General features: G+C 50.9%; 1 protein-coding gene across 3 annotated transcripts in view; it reads left to right on the top strand.

Moving 5' to 3' along the window:
• The window catches only part of LOC310818459 (SAM and SH3 domain-containing protein 1-like), a 163,146-nt gene that overhangs the window by 121,879 nt on the left and 17,523 nt on the right, over positions 1 to 23,744 (top strand). For 2 of the 3 annotated variants that reach the window (XM_083689405.1, XM_083689407.1), the window contains exons 3-10: positions 4,342 to 4,392; positions 4,665 to 4,714; positions 11,474 to 11,514; positions 13,136 to 13,222; positions 13,470 to 13,582; positions 14,794 to 14,895; positions 20,619 to 20,754; positions 21,243 to 21,655. In XM_083689405.1, the coding sequence (XP_083545531.1) occupies positions 4,342 to 4,392; positions 4,665 to 4,714; positions 11,474 to 11,514; positions 13,136 to 13,222; positions 13,470 to 13,582; positions 14,794 to 14,895; positions 20,619 to 20,754; positions 21,243 to 21,655 (993 nt within the window). The remainder of the gene's footprint in view (positions 1 to 4,341; positions 4,393 to 4,664; positions 4,715 to 11,473; positions 11,515 to 13,135; positions 13,223 to 13,469; positions 13,583 to 14,793; positions 14,896 to 20,618; positions 20,755 to 21,242; positions 21,656 to 23,744) is intronic. The other variant, XM_083689406.1, reaches the window with a different exon arrangement.

The following is a 23,744-nucleotide window of genomic DNA, read 5'->3' on the forward strand; positions in this document are numbered from 1 at the left end:
TATTTTTTATTTTTATTTTTTTTCCTTCAATTAAATTCTTCTGGAGCCTAGCCTGCCACAATTTTTTTTGTAGAAGTTGTCACAAGCTTTTGCTTTAGTGAAGATGTTTGTTGATTTCTGCTGTTTTGAAGTTTTCTTTGATGTGCGTGTGTGTCCATGTCCGTGTCTGTGTGTGTCCTGATTGAGTCTGGACAGATGTTAGACAGGCTCTGTCTGCAGGGTAGACATCATGATACTCATTAGCCACAGTTCGCTCTTCCCCCACTCTCTCTTTTCTCCCATTTTCCTTTCTTCAGTACAGTCACGCATAAGCAATCAGTTACACACACACACACACACACACACACACACACACACAAATAAACACGCACAAATGCACCCATCTGGAATTTGCACACACAAGCAATCAGGCAGCTACACACACAGCCTCACACACACACACACACACATCTGGAGAAACATACAGTACTACATACACACACACTTAGTTACACACACTTATTAGACTTGAAGAAAGTAGGGCACTATCTCAGCTGATGCTGATAGTTTTCAGAGGTTCATGTAATGGTGAACTCACCCCCTCTGGGAGTGTGCGTAAGTGAGATTTTAGGTACACACACACACACACACACACACAGTTATATTAGTTATATATTCTCTCTGAAACAGAGCATGTTAGCTCTACTGATTCTGTCTCCCAGTTGAACCGTAACATAAAACGGCTCACACAGATCCCTGTCATGTCCCCTCAGCAGTACTCCCACTGTATGAGCAGACGGGCAGAAAGGGCTTCATTTCATTTGGCTCCTGCAGGAGTTAGTTCTCTATTCCATTGAGATATGGAGCTCCGTTCAATTCACATCACAGATCGACATCAGAATAAGAAGGATGTGGGTTGTTTGTTTGTTTTCTTTCTCTCTCTCTCTCTCTCTCTCTCCTTCCTCTCTCTTTCCCTCCTTCTCTTTCTCCCTGTCTGTGCCTGCATCTTGGAGGAGGAGGAGGAGGAGGAGGAGGAGGAGGAGGAGGCACAGAGGGCCTCTTTGTGCTCCTGTCTCTGTGGGGCTCTATCTGTGTGTTTGAGCAGATCTGGAAACGGAGGCTGTGTGTGTGTGTGTGTGTGTGTGTGTGTGTGTGTGTGTGGGTGTGCAGGCAGGTTGATGATGAGATGGCGCTAAGCTTTAAAACTATGAAGTCAGTGGGCACGGTGCCCGTAGAGAGATGCCAATGCTGGAGAGACGGATAAATCACCCCTCTCACTGTGGAGCAGGCATCAAAGAGGAGCAGATAACAAAAGGCATCAAACACTACCTTCATGGGCATTGTGTGTGTGTGTGTGTGTGTGTGTTTGTGTGTGTGTGTGTGTGAGATCCTCTAGTGCCCCCACTCAATTCAAAACCAACCAAAAGCTGGCTGCCAAATGCTTCTGCTTGCTAAAGGGATAGATGCCAAGGCTTTGTCTCCCACATCCATAGGCATCCTCTGTATTCAAATGACCCCAGCACAGACCCAGTACGCTATAGAAGAACCCTGCAGTGCCCCAGGAACAAAGGCCCTGTCCCCTTTTAGGCCTCAGTGTAAATAGAGTTTTATCACCCTTGGCCCCCGGTCCCCTGCTCCATGACTTATGGGAATCTCCCTATTCCCCTGGATGAACATTCTGTTCGGCAGCTCTTTCCCCAATTCTCTTGATTTACGCCAGAGAGAGAGAGAAGCTTCCGGACTCTTACCACCGCTTCCCTGAGTGCTCTACCAGACCGAAACAGACAGACCGAAACAGACAGCCAGAGCCAGAGAGACAGACAGACAGATCCAGGCTATGCTAGGCTAGGCTAGTGGACAGGCAGGGAAACAACGACTGGTTGGCTCCCCTCGACGGCTCCAGTGATAAGTGTAGGGTTTCAGGCTAAACTTGAAAAGCCGAGGCATTTTGCTTCCACAGCACTTTACCCACGCCGACCACTGATGACTAACTCCCTTTAACAATGACACACACACACTTACTCACTCCTGAACGCGGAGGAAAAGGAAACGGATTGACTTTTAGACAAACAGATCAGGTTTCCCAATCAGTGCCGTATTTCCGCCATGAAGATTTTGTGAAATGACGAGTCCAGAGACTGATCTAGGGACAGTGTCCCTGAGCCGACCTCTCTGAAGCCTCATCACTTGGGTGTGGTGATGGGACCGAGAACTGAGAACCTCCGAATACCCCCACGCTTTCCACCTCCCTTCAGGGAAACAAGTGTTCACTTCCTTCTGTCTCACTCTCCGATTATCTCATTGGTGGAAGTGGAAGTGAAAATGGAGAACAGAAATGGATCAGACGACCCACGGTCAATTTAGGAGTAGGTTAAAGGGAAAGCACTGTGTTTTACAGCGAGTCGTAGCGAGAGTGGTAATAGGAACCATGTGTGCGTGCGTGTGTGCGTGCGTGTGTGTGTGTTGTTGACACTGCATATCATTGTATTTCAGGATGAGTTGATGTTTACACTTCCTCTCTGCAGGCCAAAACACACACAATCTCTAGACTACAAACACAGGGGGACACCTTCAGAAACACAGGCCAGAGAAATGTCACCAAAGCAATTCTCATTTCCAAATTCCAAATCATGTGATTCATGTGATATGCATAACACACAGTCATATTATCCTAAGAATATTTCTTATTATTTTATCTCTTATTTATTTTATTTTTTAATTTGTGTTCGTATCACCCAGCTCTACTGGAGAACAACATTCCACTCTGGAGGGGACTGAGGGCTCGTTGTTCTTCAAAAAAAGCTCTAATATAAAGAGGATTAATATTTAGAAAGGCTCTGAACCCGCAAGCCGCCACATAAGCACCCGCTCTTTAAGTCGAAAAAATGACTCGCTCCAGGTTCCCGAGCAGTCACCGCTTGGATCTACACTACCCCAAGCCTCTTAGAATACACTTTTGAAATGACTCGCGTTCAGTATTTAATCTTTGTTGGATTAGAAATACAAGCAACCTCACCCAGGTGGTGGAAAAGCCCTATTCAAGGAAAAAAACCAAAAACATTTGTAATGTCAAACCATGATGGAGCAGTAGCTTACGGTGCTACGAATAGCTGCCATTTCATGCTAAATGGATGCCAAAGCAAGACCGTCTTCATATGTTGCGGTTCTCCCACCTCACACGTGGAAAGGTTTAAACTTCAATTTAGACTAGTTGTTGTTCTTCTGTAACTACTGATCTTTCTGCGACACTGGACACCAACCGCCGTTTGGTTCAGGGATGTCTCTGGATAGGCCACAGCACCAGCTGCTTTAAACATAAGTTACACCCCCCCCCCCACCCCTAGCCCCTCTCCCCCCCCCCTCTGCTCGCAAACAGAGAAAACAGCTCTGACAGACGAGACTGTGGGCCGAGATGATGAAAAAACATGTCGGGGGGGGGGGGGAGGTGCCACACATTTTGTTTTGTTTTTCCACTGTTTTCAATGTGGTTGGAGGCCATTAGCATTCTGGTTTCAGCAGTACACCCGCATCCATGACTCTCTGTTGACATGGAAATCTGCTTCCCATCCACTGCCATTACACAGGATCCCTTTCATCATCGGTGTAGTATCGTTCCTGTGTCCGTTCTGGTTATGCCAAGTTCAACCAAGTTTGATTGGCCATGTGTCAAAAATACATTTTTTTTCTTTTCTTTTTTTTTCTTTTTATAAAAAATGTTTTTCCCGAGCTATGAATAACAAATAACAGGCGTTAGAAAATATTAAAAAAACGAGGTTCGGTTTAGAAATGAGTTGCAGCAGCCTAGATCGATAGTACAAATACATATATCTACGTCATTCCGATGACCTTGTGGTCCTTAATTCAGAGAAAAGGTGTTTCGCTGATGCAGAATGACACGGCTGTCACACCACAGGACACAGCTGTCACACCACAGGACACAGCTGTCACACCACGGAGGAGCGATGGTGGAGGTATGCTGCCAGGCTGGTGGTTAGTCAGGATTCCTTTTGTCGCCTAGGCAGCCTCCCTCCCTCCCTCCCTCCCTCCCTCCCTCCCTGTGTTTACCTGACTCGTCTGTTAGAAGTTAGTAGAACTCGTCGGGTAGGTTGAGGAATACCTTGAGGTTGAGTGTGTGTGTGTGTGTGTGTGTGTGTGTGTGTGTGTGTGTGTGTCCATCCTTTCTCTGTCATAGGGAATACTGCATATTCACCTTGTCTTTTTATATGGGTGTCATTGATGAAGCCTCTCCCTGGCCTGTGCTTCTCAGGGGTTTCTAGTCCTCAACTCATCTCTCTCTCTTCCCCTCTCCCCCCTCCCCCCTCCCTCCCTCTCCCTCCCTCTCTCTCTCTCTCTCTCTCTCAGGAGAAAGTTGATCCCAGCTCCACCTCCCTGCAGCTCCGCTCTGAGATCCAGGTGAGTTCAGAATCCTCACATTCTTTATCTCGTATTACAGTGACATCAACACAACAACAACAACAACAACAACATCATCATCATAATAATATTATACATAATAGTATTTTTGGATTAGTTTACAGTCAGTAGAGTCACATTAGTTTTTGCTCATGTTTTATTATATTGACGTTAGTGGCGTCATTTTATGATCGGGTCACATGATCGACCGTTGCATCAACGTTCCGTGACTTGAATATCAGGCTGACCGCAGTACCCCCTTCTGTCCACAGGAGTCGCTAGGCTTCAGCAGCGAGGTCTCCACTCCGGAGACGGAGAGAAAGTAAGAAACTCCAAACTGCCGTTTTGTCATTGGTCTCTGTGCGCGTGGGACGGGACGCGGGGCTCTGGTTGACCTGTGGAGCTAGTGGGTGTCAAAACGATGTGCATTGTGGTGTGTATCTGGGTTGGATCAAAATGAGCTCACACACACACACACACACAAACTCTTGCTCTCTCTCTCACATACATACATACATACATACATACACACACATACACACACACACACACACACACACACACACACACACAAACTCTTGCTCTTTGTCTCTCTAACACATACACACACACACACACATGCACACACCAGAGCTAATGATGGAATGGATGGGGAGGATAGGCATGTCTAGTTTCCCTGCTCCCCATGACTGATGACATGTGACTGGTCCTAAACCGGGTCAGTCAGAGAAGCCCATGGGGACCAGGGTGTCTTCGACGGAGGCCAAATCAGCCTGTAACCTAATATACCAGGCCAGCCTCGGAACAGCAGCGGGGCCTAATTGTCATAAGCCCTCAGGCCTTGGCTGTACCTACGATGCCTCTTGTGACTGACACATAGTACATTTGCGAGAACAAACACACACACACAAACAGCTCCACCCCCCCCCCCCCCCCCCCCGACATGCAAATCACACACCGTCACACACATGCTTACACATACTGCACCATCCCTAACACACACATATCAAGATTTGAGTCCCACAGTGACTAACTGTGTCTTGTCACGGCCCCCATGGCGCCCCTGCAGCCAGCCCCTGTGTCCCCTCCCAGTGACCTCTCCTCAGCAGCCACGCTGAGGCCCTCCACGCTTCCTTCCTCCCATTGTCTCAGCTGGGGGGGAGGGGGAGACAGGGGGGAGAGAAGGGGGGAGATGGCCCGATTACAACATATGAGGCCTGCTTAGAGAGCAGGATGGGATGGGTCATGGGTGGGGTCTTCCACAAAGGTGTGTGTGTGCGTGCGTGCGTGCGTGCAAGCAAGCCTGAGCGCAATCATGTGTACGTGCATGAGTGTGCACATACACACGTACGTGCACCCGAAAGAGTGAGTGTGTGTGTGTGTGTGTGTCCCCGACAACTTGCTACATTCCAGGACATCACGACACACAGACACGCTCACCAAAGGGCCCTGACCATGACTCACCAGTCCTCTGGTCACAGTGTCACAACCCCGCCATGGGACCAGCGACAAGACAACACTGTTTATATGTAACGCCAGGGGATTTCCTACCTGGACCTGGCTTGGACCTGGAGTTCTACTGTAGCTACGGGGAACTGGGAGTGAAATTCTACCGCAGAGTCCCGGTTGAGGACGGTGCCTTCGGTTTTAAGCGTGTTCCCCCCTCTGGAACGAAGCGTGTTCCACTCGAGCCCCACGTGCGGGTGGAGGAAACGCATACCAGAGGCGTGATCCGTGTCCTCTCGTGTGTGTGTGTGTGTGTGTGTGTGTGTGTGTGCGACTGCATGAACCAACGCTGAGGGGCTGATATGAACCAGATGGAGGGCTGGGGGACAGAGAGGGGGACGTCCCCTCCGATTCTTAGAATGCCATCGAGAGGGAGGCCCCCCTTTAGTGACTGAAAGCTCTCTGAATCTCTCTCTCCGTCCCCCCCTCTTCTCCCCCATTTTTCTGTCGTGGAGATCCCCCCTGCTGAAAGGGGAGCCTGGTTCACCCGTTGTTCACCCCCTGGCAACCTTTCTGCCTCTCCCTCGTCCCTCCCCTCTCTTGGAGGCCCTCCCCCCATTGAAAGCCCATGGCTTTCTCAGCCCTAGGCTCTCTCCCTCCCTCCTTTTCTCTCCCTCTTTCCTCCCTCCACTCTACGAGTCCCCCCCCCCCCCCCCCTCAGTCCTTCTCCACCCCTTCATGTATAGATACCGTACCCTCCTGACAGATACACACACACACACACACACACACACACACTCTCTCTCTCTCTCTCTCTCTCTCTCTCTCTCTCTCTCTCTCCCTCCCTCCTTTTCTCTCCCTCTTTCCTCCCTCCACTCTACGAGCCCCCCCCCCCCTCAGTCCTTCTCCACCCCTTCATGTATAGATACCGTACCCTCCTGACAGACACACACACACACACACACACACACACACACACACACACACACACTCACTCTCACTCTCTCCCCCTCTCTCTCCCTCTCTCTCTCTCTCTCTCTCTCTCTCCCCCTCTCTCTCTCTCTCTCTCTCTCTCTCTCTCTCTCTCTCTCTCTCTCTCTCTCCCTCACCCTCTTCAAACACATTCCTCCTCTCCCCCGGGTCCTATCATCACCTCCCCCTTACGGGACAATGGCCCCACAGGACATTACCCAGACTTCCTCTGGCCTGGCCATGCCACCCTAACCCCCCCCCCCCCCCCCCCCCCCCAGGGCACAGCTCCCATAATGCAGGGTATGCAGGGTGCTCGAAGCGAGGCGATGACAGAACACACTGGGAACGGGGGGTCCGGGGGGGAGGGCTCAAGGGTGGCACTTCCCTGCTGATGAAGATGATGGATGGGCGGTTATTGTTGGCTGAGGAGAGAGTGGACTGAGACAGGCCCAGCGCTCGGAGAGGGCAACAGAGGTGACCCGCCTTTGATGGGCAGACAGACAGATAGCCAGGGATGATACCCACCCGGGCCACAGACAGACAGGGATGATACCCACCCGGGCCACAGACAGACAGGGATGATGCATAGCTGGGCCGCAGGCAGGCAGACAGGCAGGCAGGCAGACAGACAGGCAGACAGGCAGACAGGCAGGCAGGCAGGCAGGCAGGCAGGCCGGCCAATGACTTTGATAATGGTTTCAATGGGCCAGCATTGCTCTGGGTAGCACTTCTCAGGTGAGGTCAATGTATTAATCCTGTCTAGATTCAGAGGTTCAGAAGTCTCTGATCTTTCTTTTTAAGATCACACAGGTTTGATGTTCAGAATGTAGGCCGTACCATGACAACCGTCTGTTTGGTCAACATGTTGCCATGATGGGAAAACTGCAATGTCAGCATAACATGTGTCACATGGGGTTGTGGCCTGCATGGAACTTTGGTGCACTGTTTATGATAGGACACAGCTGTGTGTGTGTGTGTGTGTGTGTGTGCGCGTCCTGTCGGGATGACCTGTCCTCAGTGGCCCTCTCGTCAAGGATATCCCCCCGCAACCCTTGATCTTTACCTTGAGCTTCTAGAGGAGGTCATCCTAGTGCTCTTCCTCTGGCTGAAGTCCCGTGGGTGTCATTGTTCCCTGGACAGGAACACCAGGACCCATCTCACACCAGGTGGTTGGGTCGTAAACACACACACACACACACACACACACACACACACAGACTGTACACTGAATGCTAAAAACACATGCCCAGATAGACATGCCCTTGTAAAACACACACTGCCGCACTGCCAGGACCTCCCTGGGCCTTGTGTGTGTGTGTGTGTGTGTGTGTGTGCTTTCCTCGTCAGCATTCTCCCCAGGATGAGGAGGTGGTATTGCGAGCCAGCAGCTGTTGACATTCTCACAGAGCCACAGTTAAATATATATATATAATAAACAGGCCAAATGATATCACATGATACCTGCTTATATCATTATTATTAGGTCATCTTTTCTCTGAGGGAGCTCTCCACACACACACACACACACACACACACACACACACATCCTCTAGTCTCTGGTCCACTGTCTTGTTGTTGTTGGCTACGCATAGTTCCCCTCAGTGTGTTAGCCCTCATGCTGTGAGTTAGGAGATGTTAGTGAGAGAGAAGATTGATGTGTGTGTGTGTGTGGTTTGTGTTTCTGTGCGCAGACTGTACCCTACCCGCTGAGAGCTTTTTTTCCTTACTGCTTCATTACCCTTTAGAGGTGTGTGGGTGTGTGTGTGTGCGCGTCTGGCTCTAAGAGGTGTGTGTGTGTGTGTGTGTGTGTGTGGAGTGGAAGGCGCCTCTTTGGCACCAATACAGTCTACAATAAAAATGTTTTAAAAAAGTTCTCAAACTGCACGTACAACTCTGAAAACACCAACTCATAGGCCAAACAATCAATGTGTGATTTCTCCAGAGTATTGCCTCACCTATGATGGTAAATCAAACTAAACACACACACACACACACACACACACACACACACACACACACACTGAGTCAGAGATTGCTTTATGCTTCACACTCCCTTCTCTCATGGGTGATCATGAGATAATTACTCGCCCTCTCCGCCCAGAGAGAAGCCTGACTTGACGATGGAGCACACTCATGTTCTCACAGCGTCACGCTATATAGCCTGCAGCGGTTTGTTTTCCCTGTGCAAACCGTTAAAAGGTTTGCTAAACACAGAGCCAAGCGCTTTTAAAAAGCTGTTCCACCTCGTCCAACTCACTCAGTGTGAGGATGGAAATGGAAAAGCATGCCGAGATTTAGGCTTAAACCAATTAAGTTGCCCTCGACACACAATGGTCCTGGCTGACAGTGTCGAGGCAGATATATTCAGCAGCCTCTATAAATGTGTCTGTGTGTGTGTGTGTGTCTCTCTCTGTGTGTGTGTGTGTGTGACTGTCTGTGCGTGTGTGGCTGTGTCTGTGCGTGTGCGTGTGTGTGCGCAGGTTAAGAGCAAGACTAGAGAATAAAGTCCTTCTGTTGAGGAAGTCCTATTAGCATTAGCCTGGGCCCTCGCTAGCCCACTGGGGCCTAACTAACTGACAGAGAGAAAGAGGGGGATATGGTGGGGAGGGGGGGGGGGCCATGCACACAGGCCTCCATTCAATTAGCATCTCATTATATCGCCATGGTAGCCAGGCTTTAAGCACTTCTAAACTTTCCCATCGTGCAAGACAGCGGTCATGCTGGCACACACACACACACACACACACACAGGGAGATGGTGGAGGATAATACCTGTCTGACTTGTTTTGTTTCTGTCAAACTGTCTCGCTTGCCTCCACCCTAACTGACAACCACCTGTCTCTACCTCCTCTGCGCGCGTGTGTGTGTGTGTGTGTGTGTGTGTGTGCGTGCGTGAGATGTCTTTAGCAGAGAGGACAGGTGTTTATCTCCCTCAGGAGAAGGGTGTGTGTGTGGGTGTATGATGAAGACTGACTTAATGGGGCTCTGAGGGCTCGGGTGGACAACCTCACATCTTTAACCCCCCCACACACACACACACACACACACACACACACACACACAGACACTCTTCTATGATTAATGTCTTCGACCGTAATTCAGCTAGCTTGGGGGAGGACTGACTCAGAGGCTACACACACACACACACACACACACACACACACAGCCATAGACACACTGCCAGACAGACAATACCATAGACACACACTGTATACCGTACATACTAGTACACACACGCACGCGCACACACACATACACACACACACACACACACCACTGACATGGTCTTAAATGCAGTCAAAACTATTTTTTATCATAATAAGCAGCCATCACTTCAAAAACTCATACGACAGTGTAGTCAGTCAGAAACAGATGAACACAGATTGATGCCACACCAGCCAGCGACGGAAACTCCTCAGAAACATTTCCAAACACACTTCAACACCACCGGCAGTCCTGAACGCAGCTTTTCCCTCAGACTCCAACATCCACTGTCTGTCTCTCAACCCGCTCCCTCTGAAGTCCTGAACAAATGGACTTCATCAGCTCCCCCATAGCCCCAGTGGTATTAAAACAGACAGCCACAGATGTGGATGTCTCTTTCCTCCAAAAGAAGGGGCAGAGTTAGCGGAGATTAGCCGTGGGTGGCATGTGTTTGGGAGTTTTAGCGATGGTTAGCAAGAGTTAGCCGTGGTTCGCATATGTTAGGACTTAGAGCTGGTTACCAATAGTTAGCTGTGGTTAGCATGGGTTTGTATTTGTATTGCTCGTTAGCGAGAGTTAGCCGTGGTTAGCATGTGACTAGGGAGAGAACAGAAGCTCAAACGTGGGTCTTAGACTCAAGTCGTTTGGGGTCATGTACAGTATGAGTGGCCCTGGCATAGTTAGCTTGTCTGTGTATTAACAGAACTGTACCATGACAGTGCCCTATGTCCCCGAGGTCTCAATAGAACTACAGAGGTTTCTAGAAATCCTGTGAGGACTGTGAGATTAGAATGAGGGAGAAAGAGAGAGGATCTTACATCCCCATTCCTCGCTCCAGTTATTTTCCATGTTCTCTCTCTCTCTCTCCCCCCCCCCCCTCTCTCTCCTCGTGACTCTGTCTATCCTGAGGAGGGAGGTGGAAACACAAACAGGCTGACTCTGCCCTGTGGTTTCTTCCCTCTGTCTGCTCTTCTCCTTCCCTCGTTTTTTTTCTCTCCTGTCTTCTCCTCCCTTCCCTGCCTCCCTCTTTTCCCCCACTCTCATCCCTTCTTCCCTCTTCCTCCCTCTCCCTTCCCCTCCTCTCTTCTCTCCTCCCCTATTCTGCTCCTCTCCTCTCCTCTCCTCTCCTCTCCTGGTGCCAGAGCCTCAAGAGCCAGGGTCTGCCTGTAGAGCTCCACCACTGCCCTCTAGTGGTGAACACACAGAACAGCAGCCACGGCAAAAACAACCATAAAACTCCAGACAACCTCGCTGTCACATCAGAACAGGACCAGATGTTCCAGCTTAGAGAGACTTGGACAGTGGGAACACCCAAGTGTTTAGGACACATATGGCAGCTGATGAGGATGTTGATGATGATGATGTGTGATGCTGAGGGGTTGCTATTGAGACAGCTAGTGTTTGTCTGATGTTGACCCTCTTTCTCTCTCTCTCTCCCTGTCTCTTTGTTCTTTTCCAGGATGTCTCTGCACAAGTCCAGCTCTGAAGACGGATCTGGAGGTCAGTATCATTCCCACACTAAATGATAAGACCTCTGTTTTCTGTCGCTGCATAAAGTAGCAATCTAGCGGGGTTGGACTAAGTTCAGGTTCAGATTCTGAATGGAATTCTGAATAGTGTGTGTTGTGCAGCTGGTGTGTGTGTGTGTCTGTGTCTGGGTGTGTTTCCAGAGGCTCCTTGTCAGCCCTGGGAGGACTAATTAAAGCCATGGAGAGAGAGAAATGAGAAATACATAGTGAGAGAGAGAGAGAGAGAGAGAGAGAGAGAGAGAACCCATGAGAATGAGAGAGAGAGGAGACAGAGAAAGGGAGGGAGAGAGAACTAGCTGGGTGGGGGGTGGAGGACGGAGGGTGGAGGACACACTCCTGAGGTATTGTTATCCTGACCTTCAGCCTGTTGTGGCTGTGGTTCCTGGCTGTGGACAACAGGTCTGATATCAAGACCTTGGGAGAGACACAGTTCTCCCAGCCCTGCCCTAGTAAATGTCACCTGCCTGGAGCCCTCAGGGGGCACGCTGCCGGAGTCTATCCCCTGACAGGTGACTCACGGCTGGGGAGAAGGAACCAGAAAAGAGGCCCTGGGGGGGGCTTAACCGCTGTAGTAATGTGGCCTTGTATTCATGAGTGTTACAATGTCTCTCACACTTGTGCAGTACTATACATGTACAGGCACGCGCGCACACACACACACACACACCCCATTCATACGCTTTTGAACTGTTCTTGAACCCCGATATAAAGATGGATACTGGTGTAGGAAATGAGGCATAAAGCATACGATGGACAACAGACAGATGTGTTTAGTTCTTCAGTAAAGGCGCTGAGATGGAGGAGAGGAAGGGGTGCAGGAAGGGGGATATATAGGGGTCACACACACACACACACACAGTATGACTATACACACAGCATGAACATACACATACAGTATGACTACACAAACACATATATACAGCATGAACACACACACACACACACACCTTATACTGTAAACAGCCTGACTCACTCACACTCGCTCTCCAGAACACTGTTTACAGAGATGGTCTTACTGTGTGTGTGTGTGTGTGTGTGTGTGTGTGTCATTCTTAGTCAGAGAATCACCCCAAACCTTGAGCTTCCTTCCTCTCCCTGTAAACACACACAGCAGCCCTGGCTCTCCCTAAACATGGTGTCTCTTAGGAGCCCTGTTGGAGCTAAGTGCAGCAGGGCTGTACACACACACAGACCAGAGGGAGGATATTAGCTGCTATTTACATTGGGCCGTAGATTGAAGACCCATCTCTTCAGGCTACATCTTAACGGTCCCTCCTAAAGACCTCTTCACCCCCACTACCCCCCTGTACAAGTTTCTCTCCTGTTAATTAAAAAAGAAAATCCTTCTTCTAGCATTGTGACTGCCTATGGCCCCTGGTCTGAGCATTGATGACTTTATCTTATGATGACTGATGGATAGATGATTCACTTACTGAAACAAATGTATTTGTTGTAAGTCGCTTTTGATAAAGGCGTCTGCTAAATGGTATAAATGTAAATGGTTTGTGCAAAGAAAAGAAGGTTGGAGCAGTTAAGCTATTGTATTGTATCTCACTGCGTGTGTGTGTGTGTGTGTGTGTTCCTCTCTGCAGGTAAATGGGACAATAAGAAGAAGAACAAATCCTTCTGGCAGAACTTCCGCAAGTCTCAGAAGGGAGTCATGCGCCAGACGTCTAAAGGTACATCCTAATCATTAGGATTTATGGGACAATCAGCCGTCTAACTGGTATTTACCCCAGAAGTAAATGTAAATGTCAAAATGCGAATATTTTTTTTATTAGGGAAAAAAAAAAAGATGCTCTACAGGATGCTTTGTATTCTTTTCTGTTTTCTTTTTCTCTCTCTTTGATTTCATACCGTCATGCTGTGTTGTAGCAGAACTCTTCCCCAACTGTCAGTGACCTTTGACCCCCCCCCCCCCTGCAGGCGAGGACATAGGCTATGTGGCCAGCGAGATCACCATGAGTGACGAAGAACGCATCCAGCTGATGATGATGGTCAAGGACAGGATGATCACCGTGGAAGAAGCTCTCGCTCGGGTAGGGACAAACCCCCTCCCCCCCCCAACCTTCCTCCCTCTTCCTCCCAGTCCCCCTCCCCAGACACCTCAACCAGGAGCCTGGAGAGGGACCCCCCCACCCCCACTCCCACCCTCAGCCTGTCCCCAGCCCCCAAGCTCCCTCACTGCATCCTGGGCTAGCCTGGCTCACCCCCCCCCCCCCCCCCTCCCCCGATCCATCATACCCCAGCTTTACTAAAACGACTCACTCTGACTAACCTTCTTCTGGCCTTGCATTGTAACCCCGCATTGCCCTCAACCTACACACACACACACACGCACACGCAGCCCCAGACACCCCCTGGCTTAGGCTCCTGTGGATGGGTGCTAGGGGCTTGGGGGTCTGTGGGGTGTGTGTGGCGGGGTCCCGGTCATGCTGTAGGGGTAGCAGGTCATGGTTGCTCAGTAGCCCTCTCTGCTGGGGTGGTTAGAGTGATGCTCTGGGTGTTTTGTGGATGTGGTGGTAGTTGTCATTCAGTTGCCCTTTTTTTCTTCTCGGTTCCTCTCCCATCTCCTCTTTTGCTCTCTCTCTCTCTCTCTCTCTCTCTCCCTCTCCCTCTCTCCTTTCTTCCCTCTGTTTTTCTTTCCTCTTGCTATCCCTCCTCAAATTTTTCCACTTCTTCTCCTCTCTTCCACTCCTCTTCATTTCTACACTCTCTCACTCTCTCTTCCCTCTCCCCCCCCCCCCCCCCCCCCCTTGTGGTTTCTCTGTGGGAGAGCATGGCTCAGGTGATTGCAGTACTGTGGTACTAGGTCTCACTCCACAAGGCAGACATTGATTCTCCTCCTCAACCCCCCCCCTTCCTCAATCTCTGGTGTACTATTGGGCGGTGGCCTGCCCTATACCCTCCTCCACTGTGATTGACACTGAGACAAAACCAATTCCACCTCCGGGAATCAATGAGCGGCCACTGTGGACACGCCCGTGTATGTTTTGTGATGTGTTACCTGTCGTTAATGTGTGTTGACTTGCGTTAATGTGACTTGCGTTTTGTGTTGGCGTGTGTGTATGTCTGTCTGTGTTAGTCTGTGTCAGATTGTGTGTGTCTTTGTTGACCCGGTCTTGTGTCGTGTGTGTGTGTGTTGTCTTTCCTGTGTGTGTCTCGTGTGTAGAGGAAGCTAGTTTACTGCAGAGTGAGAGCGGGCAGCCCCCCCCCCTGTCTCTCTCTCTAAACCTCTTGTTCTCCCTAGCTGAAGGAGTATGAGAACCACAGCAGACAGTCCAGCAGTGCTGACACTGCAGAGTGGACTGACGGATCCAGTCCCAATCTAAACCAGTCCTCAAACTGCAACGTAAGTACCCTCCCACACCCTGACCTCTCACCCCCTCCCCAGTGACTCCTCCTCACCCCCCACCCACCCACCCAATCACATCCACCCCACAGCCAAGTCAAACAGAGGAGCGGCCATCTTTGTTTCGACCCATCTTGGAACACTTGGGGTTGTGTGTGTGTGTGTGTGTGTGTGTGTGTGTGTGTGTGTGTGTGTGTGTGTGTGTCTGATTCAAAGTACTCGTAAAGTCGACTCTATGCCGTGAGGAAGCCACTATCCCTGTCTTGTTGAGCACTGCGGCGTGTGTGTGTGTGTGTGTGTGTGTGGGTGAGAAATGTGCGTGTGTGTGTGTGTGAGAACATTGACTTCGAGGAGTCGTGACCCCTAAGTAAAAACCTCCCAATCCACTTTGCCCTACTTCTTCCCTCCCTCCTCCTATTCCCCCTGCTCTCTCGTCAGCCAGACTCTGGCATGCCGCCCCTGCATGCATTCTCTCCCTCCCTCTGTCACCCTATAGCTGGGGGTCACGGCAATCATCCAGGGTGGGGACTGTTGTACTCGCTGGCCCCAGGGCACACATGGCCCACTCATGCCCAGACTGAGGTAGCTCTTTCCTGGCTAGGAGTAGGTGGCTGTCAGGGGGGAGGGGAGGGAGGGGTGGGGGGGGGGGGGGTCCCTGGTGGTCCTAGGGCTGAGCACTCTGGGTACCGTCACTCCGTTCGAAGACGGTACGCGAGATCGGTTTCGCGTCCTATCTCACCCTGTTGATTTTAACCCCCATTTAGGAGTCGTTTTTTGTGAGCCATTTTGTCTACTATAGTGAAAAATAGTGTAAAAAACAAAGTGTTATGGATATTAGGACTCAAGCGTATTCCCAAAGCATGTGGTCATTGTGAACAGAGGGCTAATTGCCATTGAACAAACCGCAGGCCCATTCTTCCACCCTGAACGCTGATGGAGCACTGACTTGACCCTCTATAGTCCAGGGCATTTTCCTCTACAGCTGTGGTCGCTCGAGGAAAGCCCCCTAAACCCTCGTAAATCTCTTTGAAGTGCCCCTCCAGACCGTGTGTGTGTGTGTGTGTGTGTGTGTGTCAGCTCACATAACAGGACCTCACACTGGGAGGATGCTGTGTGTTGTGGTGTGGGTCTGTTGGGGGCGGATGTTCTGGGTTGTTTTGGACCCGGACCAGCGGTCCTTTAGGACTGAGCTCGGTCCTCCTTTTCTGTGGGGTTGGAGAGCGCAGAGGTCTGGTAGGCCTGAGGTTCTGTGCTTATGTGTGTGTGGGCTGACAGGTGGAAAGTAAGTGTGTGTGTGTGTGTGTGTGCGTGCATTTTCACATGTAGGTCAGAGGCTCTAGAGCAGATCCTGGTCCAGATGGGCTTCCTGCTTCTCAACCCTTTTGAGGGTTGAGAAGCACACACACACTGCACTGCACTCACAGACTAATACAGACCCTCACACGCACACACACACACTCATAGGCTGACCTCTTCCTGTGGAGGACCTCTTCCACATCACACAGGCTGACCTCTTCCACATCACAAAAACATTAACTATCTGCCCATTTATTGACATGCCCATCTGTGTTGCCGTGGAAATGCGCTGCCTGTAGCCCAAGCTAAACATTCCTGTGGAACAGCTAGCAGGCTTGGCATGACATCTGCGCTTTGCTGTGTTTCAATGTATGCCCTTTCGCATGCTAAAATGTCCTATTCCATATGAATTCAGTGTCCTTGCGGTGGGTCAGTGCTTGCGGGGAGGGCTGCAAGCGCGCGCGCGTGTGTGTGTGTGTGTGCACCCACCCACAGCCTTGACAGTGGCCTGCAGTCTGGCTCTGTGTTCTTCGATGTTGATCTGTGCACCAAGACTCATTCATGCTTTAAATTGGCCTTCGAAAGCAAACTTTTCTGGGTTTTTTTCGGAACTAACAGCTCAAGTCAAGGTCTATTGCATGGTGCAGAAAACCCAGAAGTTTGAGTTCTTGGGCTCCCCCCCCCCCCCCCCCCTTGTTAACCCTCGCCTTGCCCTCCGCTTGCAAGAGGCCTGCTTCCTGTCCCAGACGATTGATAGATGGGGGTGTCAGATAGTCAGGGAGAGGGAGGAAGGAGGGATGACTGGAGGTGGATTGTTCACGAGGAACACTCTGGCCTGTCTTTAGGGGCCGGTTAGCACGCGCGGCCGGAGGAAGAGAGGAAACGAGGGAGCACAAAGACCTCTCACTCCCCCTGAGGAGGAGGAGGAGGAGGAGGAGGGGGGGAGGAGGAGGAGGAGGAGGAGGCTCAGCTAAAACTCCAGTAAGGGTTTAAAATGGATCACTTCAGGAAATATCTCTGCTCTTTCTGGCCTAGGGGGTTGGGGGCGGGGGGGTGTCGGGGTAAAGTCCCCCTTCTTAAAAATGGAATTAGGTCACCCCCCCCCCCCCCCCCCCCCCCAGCTTCCGAATGTTTAACGGGCATTTTTATCGTGTGTATCCACACATCACTGTGGTTTCTCTGTCCTACGATTTCTCTCTCTCTCCCTCCCTTCAGTCTCTCTCTCTCTCTCTCTCTCTCTCTCTCTCTCTGCTCCTCTGATCAGAGCCCACATTCCAGGGCTGGCCATTAGAGATGTGGGGGCCAAGGCAGGGTCAGGGGGGCTCAAACGCTGGGATTGTTCTCCAGATACAAACACGCCTTTTCTCTGCTACTCAACAGCGCCAGCCAGCCACTCCGACACAGTCTCTGATCGCTTTCATTCCTCAGAGCTGCGTTTGCCAAACGGGCCGTGTGTGTGCGTGCGTGTGTGTGTGTCTTCAAAGTGTGTGTGCAAGGGTGCACCGACGCTATTCGGGAGTGTGTGTATGGGGGTGTGTGTGTTACTGGACATAACCCGATGCTGGATATGCAGAAACCATGGTGGCTAACCTGGGGGTTTTGATAAGAGCGGGGCCAGCCCTGATGCCCTGGTGATGTCTGGGAATTAGCACGCACACCGCACTCCTAAATGCCTAAAGGGGTGAGTAACAAGTCACAATGAACTACTTAACTACGCGCCCGATTAGATTTCGATGTTTTCTTGGCTGTTTCTCTTGAGGGTAGGGAGCGGCCTGCATCGTTGCAGGCATAGGAAGTTGGGTCAGCGTGTGAATACTTGGAATGCCGGCTTAACTGAGTTTGTGGATTAGGTGGAGTCGAATTGGCGAGGCTGTGTCAAGCTTTGGTGGTGCGCCCATGTACGCTCTACCACATAATCGCTTCTGCAGCACGCCTTGAGGCTGGTAGTAAATGAGTGTGTGTGTGTGTGTGTGTGCGTGCGTGTGTGCGCGTGCTCCAGCTCGTGTGTGTGTGTGGGTCGTTACCGTGGCTGTGACCTCTGTGACATTGTTCCTCTTGTTTGGATCGCTGACGGCAGCTTTTCGACCGGGGGGTGATTTACGGTCCCTCTCCGGTCATTTGTGTGGGCGGTGTCCCTCAGGGCTGCATCGTGGGACCTAAGTCATTGTCACCTCCTCCCCTCCCCCATGCCGTGTTATGTAGCCACAGGGGACAGACGTGTCTCTCTTCTCCTCTCTTCTCCTCCTATCTCTTTATGAAAAATGCCTTCTCTCGCTTCCGCTGTCCTTTGGCTGCTTCTAACCTCGACGCTCAATAGCTCCCTCAGGGAAAGTAACACAATTAACACACACTGCGACACCTCAACATCGACACACACACCACAATGATAACCCCTTCCAAATAACAACACACACACACACACACACACACACACAAACACACACACTGCACTTAGTAATGTCCCATACCTCAGTAATAAGCATTGTTGGAGGATGCTTCAGGTCTGGTCCAAGCTGTTGTGGGCTAGCTCATCTGTCTCTCTCTCCCCCCTGTCTCCTCTCAAATGCTCTCCTCCACAGACCTGTTATTACTGTACTGTCTCTTCAAGTATGATTCTCTCTCTCCTCTGGGCCAAGTGGAAACTAAAAGAGCAGGGTTTCAGCCAGATGTGTGTGTGGTGGAGAAGAATAGTCAAGGTTAAGGGTTTAAGGGAGGGAGAGGGGGGAGAGAGGGGGGAAGAGGTTGAGGTTGTGTGGTTTTTTTTACAAGCTGAGAGGTTGTCAGAAAACAAAATGAGAGGTTTTGTAGACCCTAGCCTCCTCTGGTCGCCTCGTTGACAGAGGAATGGAGTGTCAAGCATGCCCCCCCCCCCCCCCCTTTATGGGACTCCAGAGTGATTTATGGGTAATTCTGCCGATCACGGAGCTCTAGTTGCGCTAAAAGCCGCCACACACACACACACACACACAAGAATGCTGAAGTCAAGGGGAATGGCGAAAGTGACAGGTGCCATGGTGCACCTCGTGCTCTGGTGAAAAGCGTCTAGACCCCAGTTGCTTACAGTGCGGTGCAGTGGTCCGCCTGCTGCATGGGAGCCTGGCTGTGTGTGTGTGTATCTGTGTCAGAAGCCCCCAGACCCAGACCTTGTGGTCTAACCCCAGCACACAGAGAGCAGCTCCCTCTTGTTAGGGGAGAGTTGTGAGACAAGACTGCAACATTTCACATGGGGAGACTTGGGAGATGCTGACAGACCTATTCTCTGCAGGCTGGGGTTTTGCCATAGCTGTGTGTGTGTGTCTTTGTGTGTCTTTGTGTATGTGTATGTGTCATTGCGTATATGCGTGTGTGTGTCTTTGCGTGTGTGTGTTTGTGTGTCGTTGCTAGTGCTGCAATGAGCCTTGGCCCTAACAGTGGAGCCAGCTGACTGTGACCAGACTCTGGTGTTGCTGTGGAAACCAGTGGAACAAGAAACAAATGAAGGGGTTTTGCCCCAGAAGGACTGTGGTCCCTGCCAAAACCACCTCTTGGCCAACCTCATCTTACATCACATGGTGTCCATACGGAGTGTGTGTGTGTGTGTGTGTGTTTGTGTGTGAGTGAGTGTGAGAGAAGCTCTGGGTTAATGAAGCTGTGAATGACCATCATTGCATTACCACTCTCTCTGGTCTGCTGTGTTCAGTTAGATTTCAAATGCAGTTGCGGTGCCCAGTTAGGCTACTCGTTTCCTCTCACACACACACACACAAACACAGTCATAATGGAGCTCTCTCTGCAACAGCACAATGACGCAGGCCCGCTCCATTTACTCAGGAGTTAACTGCCAATAGGCTCGCTTCAGCAGACACAGTCCAGAAACTGCCGCAGAAGCAAACACCAAGCTCACTGAATATCTCTTGTATCTGTTGACTGTCCTCTCAGGTGCTGTGTTCTTATGGCTTTATGGACGCTACCCGAATGTGTTTTATAATGGCAAACTACGTGTCCCACAATGCACCGTCTCTCCATGCTCTCATATCACTAACTCTTGACTGTCCATCCTAAACGCACACCATCTTATCTTCACTGCCACCCTCAACACTTCAACGTCTTTTGAGCTGTGTGTGTGTGTGTGTCACTCACGTGTAACGATTTGATGTGTAAATGACGTGTTCTACTGTTGTGACCATCAAAGATGGTGTATCTGCTTTTGCCGAGGCATAAAGTGTGTAACATGGTTGTCTCATAAAGGCTAGGTACTGTTCAAGCAGCCGAATATTCCAGGAGACGACGACGCATCTTTTCTGACAGAACGTTCTAGTTGTTGTTGTTGTTGTTGTTGTTGTTTCGGGGTGCCAGTATTCTTCAGATTGCCTCTCTCTATCTCCCCTTCTGTGTTTGAGTCCCCCCCCCCCTTGACATCCCTGTCCCATCTGTCTCTTCCCTCTCAGTCTCGTGAGCAATCGGATGACGAGCAGTCCGAGGACTCGGTGAAGTTCAAGCGTCTCCACAAGCTGGTCAACTCGACCCGCCGCGTCAGGAAGAAACTCATCAAGGTGGAGGACGGCAAGAAGCACGGCTCCGAAGGTACGGAACGTCAGAAAACCCAAATCCGCGGTTTTAACCTACGGTTGAAACATTGTTAAAACTCACTTAACTGCCAAGATTTCCGGAACACTCTAAACCATCTAGAGGAGAGTGTCAAGTGTTGTATGCGGTATTTACCTAGCAACAATACATTTGATTGGCTACAAAATGAAGCATCATCATGTACACATTTTTTGGTGAATCAAGTCACTCTTGGCACTCCTAGAATGTTGACAATTTGGGCGACTTTATTCACTCTCGGCATGAAATGAGTTAATATAGTATATATTTATACATCCACTCCTGATAAATTTACTGTCTTGGAACTGTTGTGACAGTGTGCAGTAAACTGGAGAGTGCAGATATCTGGAGTAACAAATGTACAGTAGTTGAATTGGGGTCTGGAAAACTGTAATTGCACTTAAACAGAGACTGCACTTGTCTATGACTTGCACATATCACTGCTGTAACGTGTTCCCCTTCTGTAGATTCTCTGAGTCTGGAGGCGTCCCCCACCTGCGAGGACAACGTAGCTCTCTACACGGGGGTCCTGAAGAAGCCCTCCCTGGCCTCCCAGGATGCCTCGCTCTCCTCCCTCACCCAGGACCAGCTCTCTCTGGACGGGGACACAGACAGCCTGACCACCTCCCCTTCTTCCAGCAGCCTGGACACCTGGTCCGGACACAAGCTGGTCAAGACCTTCAGCAAGTCCTCCAGCACCCACGGCCTCATCCGGCCCCCCAGGAGACCCCCCGCTGGGCCCGGGGGCCTGGGAGCGGCCGGCGTGGGCGACAGCGGCTCCTCCTTCTCGGAGCTGGAGGGCGGCGAGGACGAGGGGAAGGTGTCGCGCTCCATGACAGAGGGCGAGATGCGCAAGGCCCTGACCTCCCTCTCCCATGGGGTAAGTAACGAGAGCCTCTATGCCTTCTACGGCCTCACCCGGCCCCGCCCCAAACCCCACCCCCAGCCCCGCCTCCTGGTCTCCCTCGACGACCACGCCCAGGGCAGTCCCAAACCCGCCCGCCACAGCAACTGGCACAAGCAGAAGCCCGACCCCAACTACGCCTACTCCACCAAACACCTGCTTTACCAGCGCTCACGCAACGCCAAGCTGCCACCAGGGGCGCCCTTGCCCTGCCCCTCCCCCTCAGCCCCCGCCCGCTGCGACCTGGCCAAGACGAAGGGCGGGGGCTTCGGCGGCGGTGGCGGCTGTGGGAGTTGGGCGTTCCCCTCTCGCAGGCTGCGCGGGCGGACGGCGGTTAGCGAGCTGAACATCACGTACGTGGTGGAACGCAGCCTCTACGGCCACCTCAACTGGGCCCAGCTGGTCCGGCCAGTCACCCTGAGCCGGGCCGAGCGCCGCTGCCTATTGGAGGACGACCGGGATGCAGACAGGAAGTGGGCGGCCAGCGTGGACCGCTGCACCAAGCGTGTGCTCTTACGCATCCAGCAGAAGTCTGTGAGTCTTTGAGAGAGAGAGAGAAAGAGAGGGTGGGAGACGTCGCCCCCTCCTGGTCAGGATGACCCCCGGCTCACTGCAAGGCTGCAGAATAGCTCTCAGGCATAGAGAACACACGCTTTTAAATCCACTTCAAGTTAGCAGGGGGTCATTCAACAAAAGAGACCTCCACAGAGAGGCATGTGATTTTCCATCGCTTTGAAATGGAGAGCCCTTTGGCACCGTCAAATATCTATTTGATATAAAATAGTCATAGAATCTGCTGCCCCGTGCCCTTGTCGGGAGGTTAACCTGTGTTACAGGGAAGCTTTCAGAAATGCCATTTAGAAATGTCATCCGGACCCCAAACCCCCCCTGGAGTTCCTCTGAGTCGGAGCTGATAGAGTGAAAGAGCCTCGGTTCTGCCGGGTCACTGCTCAAAGCCTCAGAGACACGTTTTACTCTTCTCTTCCCTCCGGCATTCTCTCTCTCTCTCTCTCTCTCTCTCTCTCTCTCTCCTTTTCTATTCCCCCCTTCTCTTCTCAACCCACCTCTACACCTATCCTACTCACCTCTCCGCTTCCCCCTTTCCTCATCCTCTCCTTTTCGTTTGTTTTATTCTTTACCTCCTTTTCCCTCTCATCCTCTTCTCCTCATCTTTTCCTACACTCCCCTCTTCCTCTCTCACCCTCCCTCTCCTTCTCATCTGTTCCCTTCGTTTTTTTTCTGTCTCACTGAGCTGGAAAAAGAGATCACTCTGTTCCCTTTCTGCTGAAGCGAGATTCAACCTCCATCGGGTTAGAGGGAAGCTTTTGGACCGGGCCTGGGGCCATAAGCCCATAGCCCCGGCCAAGGATGACTAGTGTTGGCCAGCCTAGACAGGCCTCCAGCATCACAAAGAGAGAGCTTCACAATAGCACACAACCATGTGATCACAGCCAGGTCAACTGTTATCCAGAAGCAGAAATGTGTTTACCGTCTTATAGCTGACTGTGTCGTGTTCGTGCGGAACAAGCAGTGTTCGAGAGACGTTTCAATCTCTCAATAGAAAATCGATTTTGGAAGCTCGTGCTGAGAGTAGAATCTGGGTTTTCTGGTTCTGAGAAGTTCTAGTCAGCTATTCTGCAGCCTTGAAGGAGCCTCGAGTCCTGACCTTTCACCTGTGAGATCAGTGGACGTGGTCTTCATCCATCCACATTATTATTTTTTTTTATCCATCCATCCATCCAACTTTTTCGCTCCTTGCGACCGGTGGCTCCATCGTGATCATGGTAACAGATGCACTGTAGTGGAATTTTCTCTCTCTCTTTTTTTTTTTTTTCCCTGTTCTGTGGAAGACGTTTTTTTTCAGAGTGCATGGTCATTCCATAGAACATCCGATCACTTCCCATCTCCAGACGGTTATTTTTGGACGCCTCCACCTTTTTTTTTTTTTTTTTTTTATCTTCTTCTTCTCCAAGCGGACAGAGATGGTGGACCTGATTTAAACACAAACTGTAAAAAAAAAAAAAAAAAAAAACGGTGTTCTCAACATGAAACTATCACACGGTGG

This window comes from Argentina silus, assembly GCF_951799395.1.
Source record: "Argentina silus genome assembly, chromosome: 17".
Taxonomy (NCBI): domain Eukaryota; kingdom Metazoa; phylum Chordata; class Actinopteri; order Argentiniformes; family Argentinidae; genus Argentina; species Argentina silus.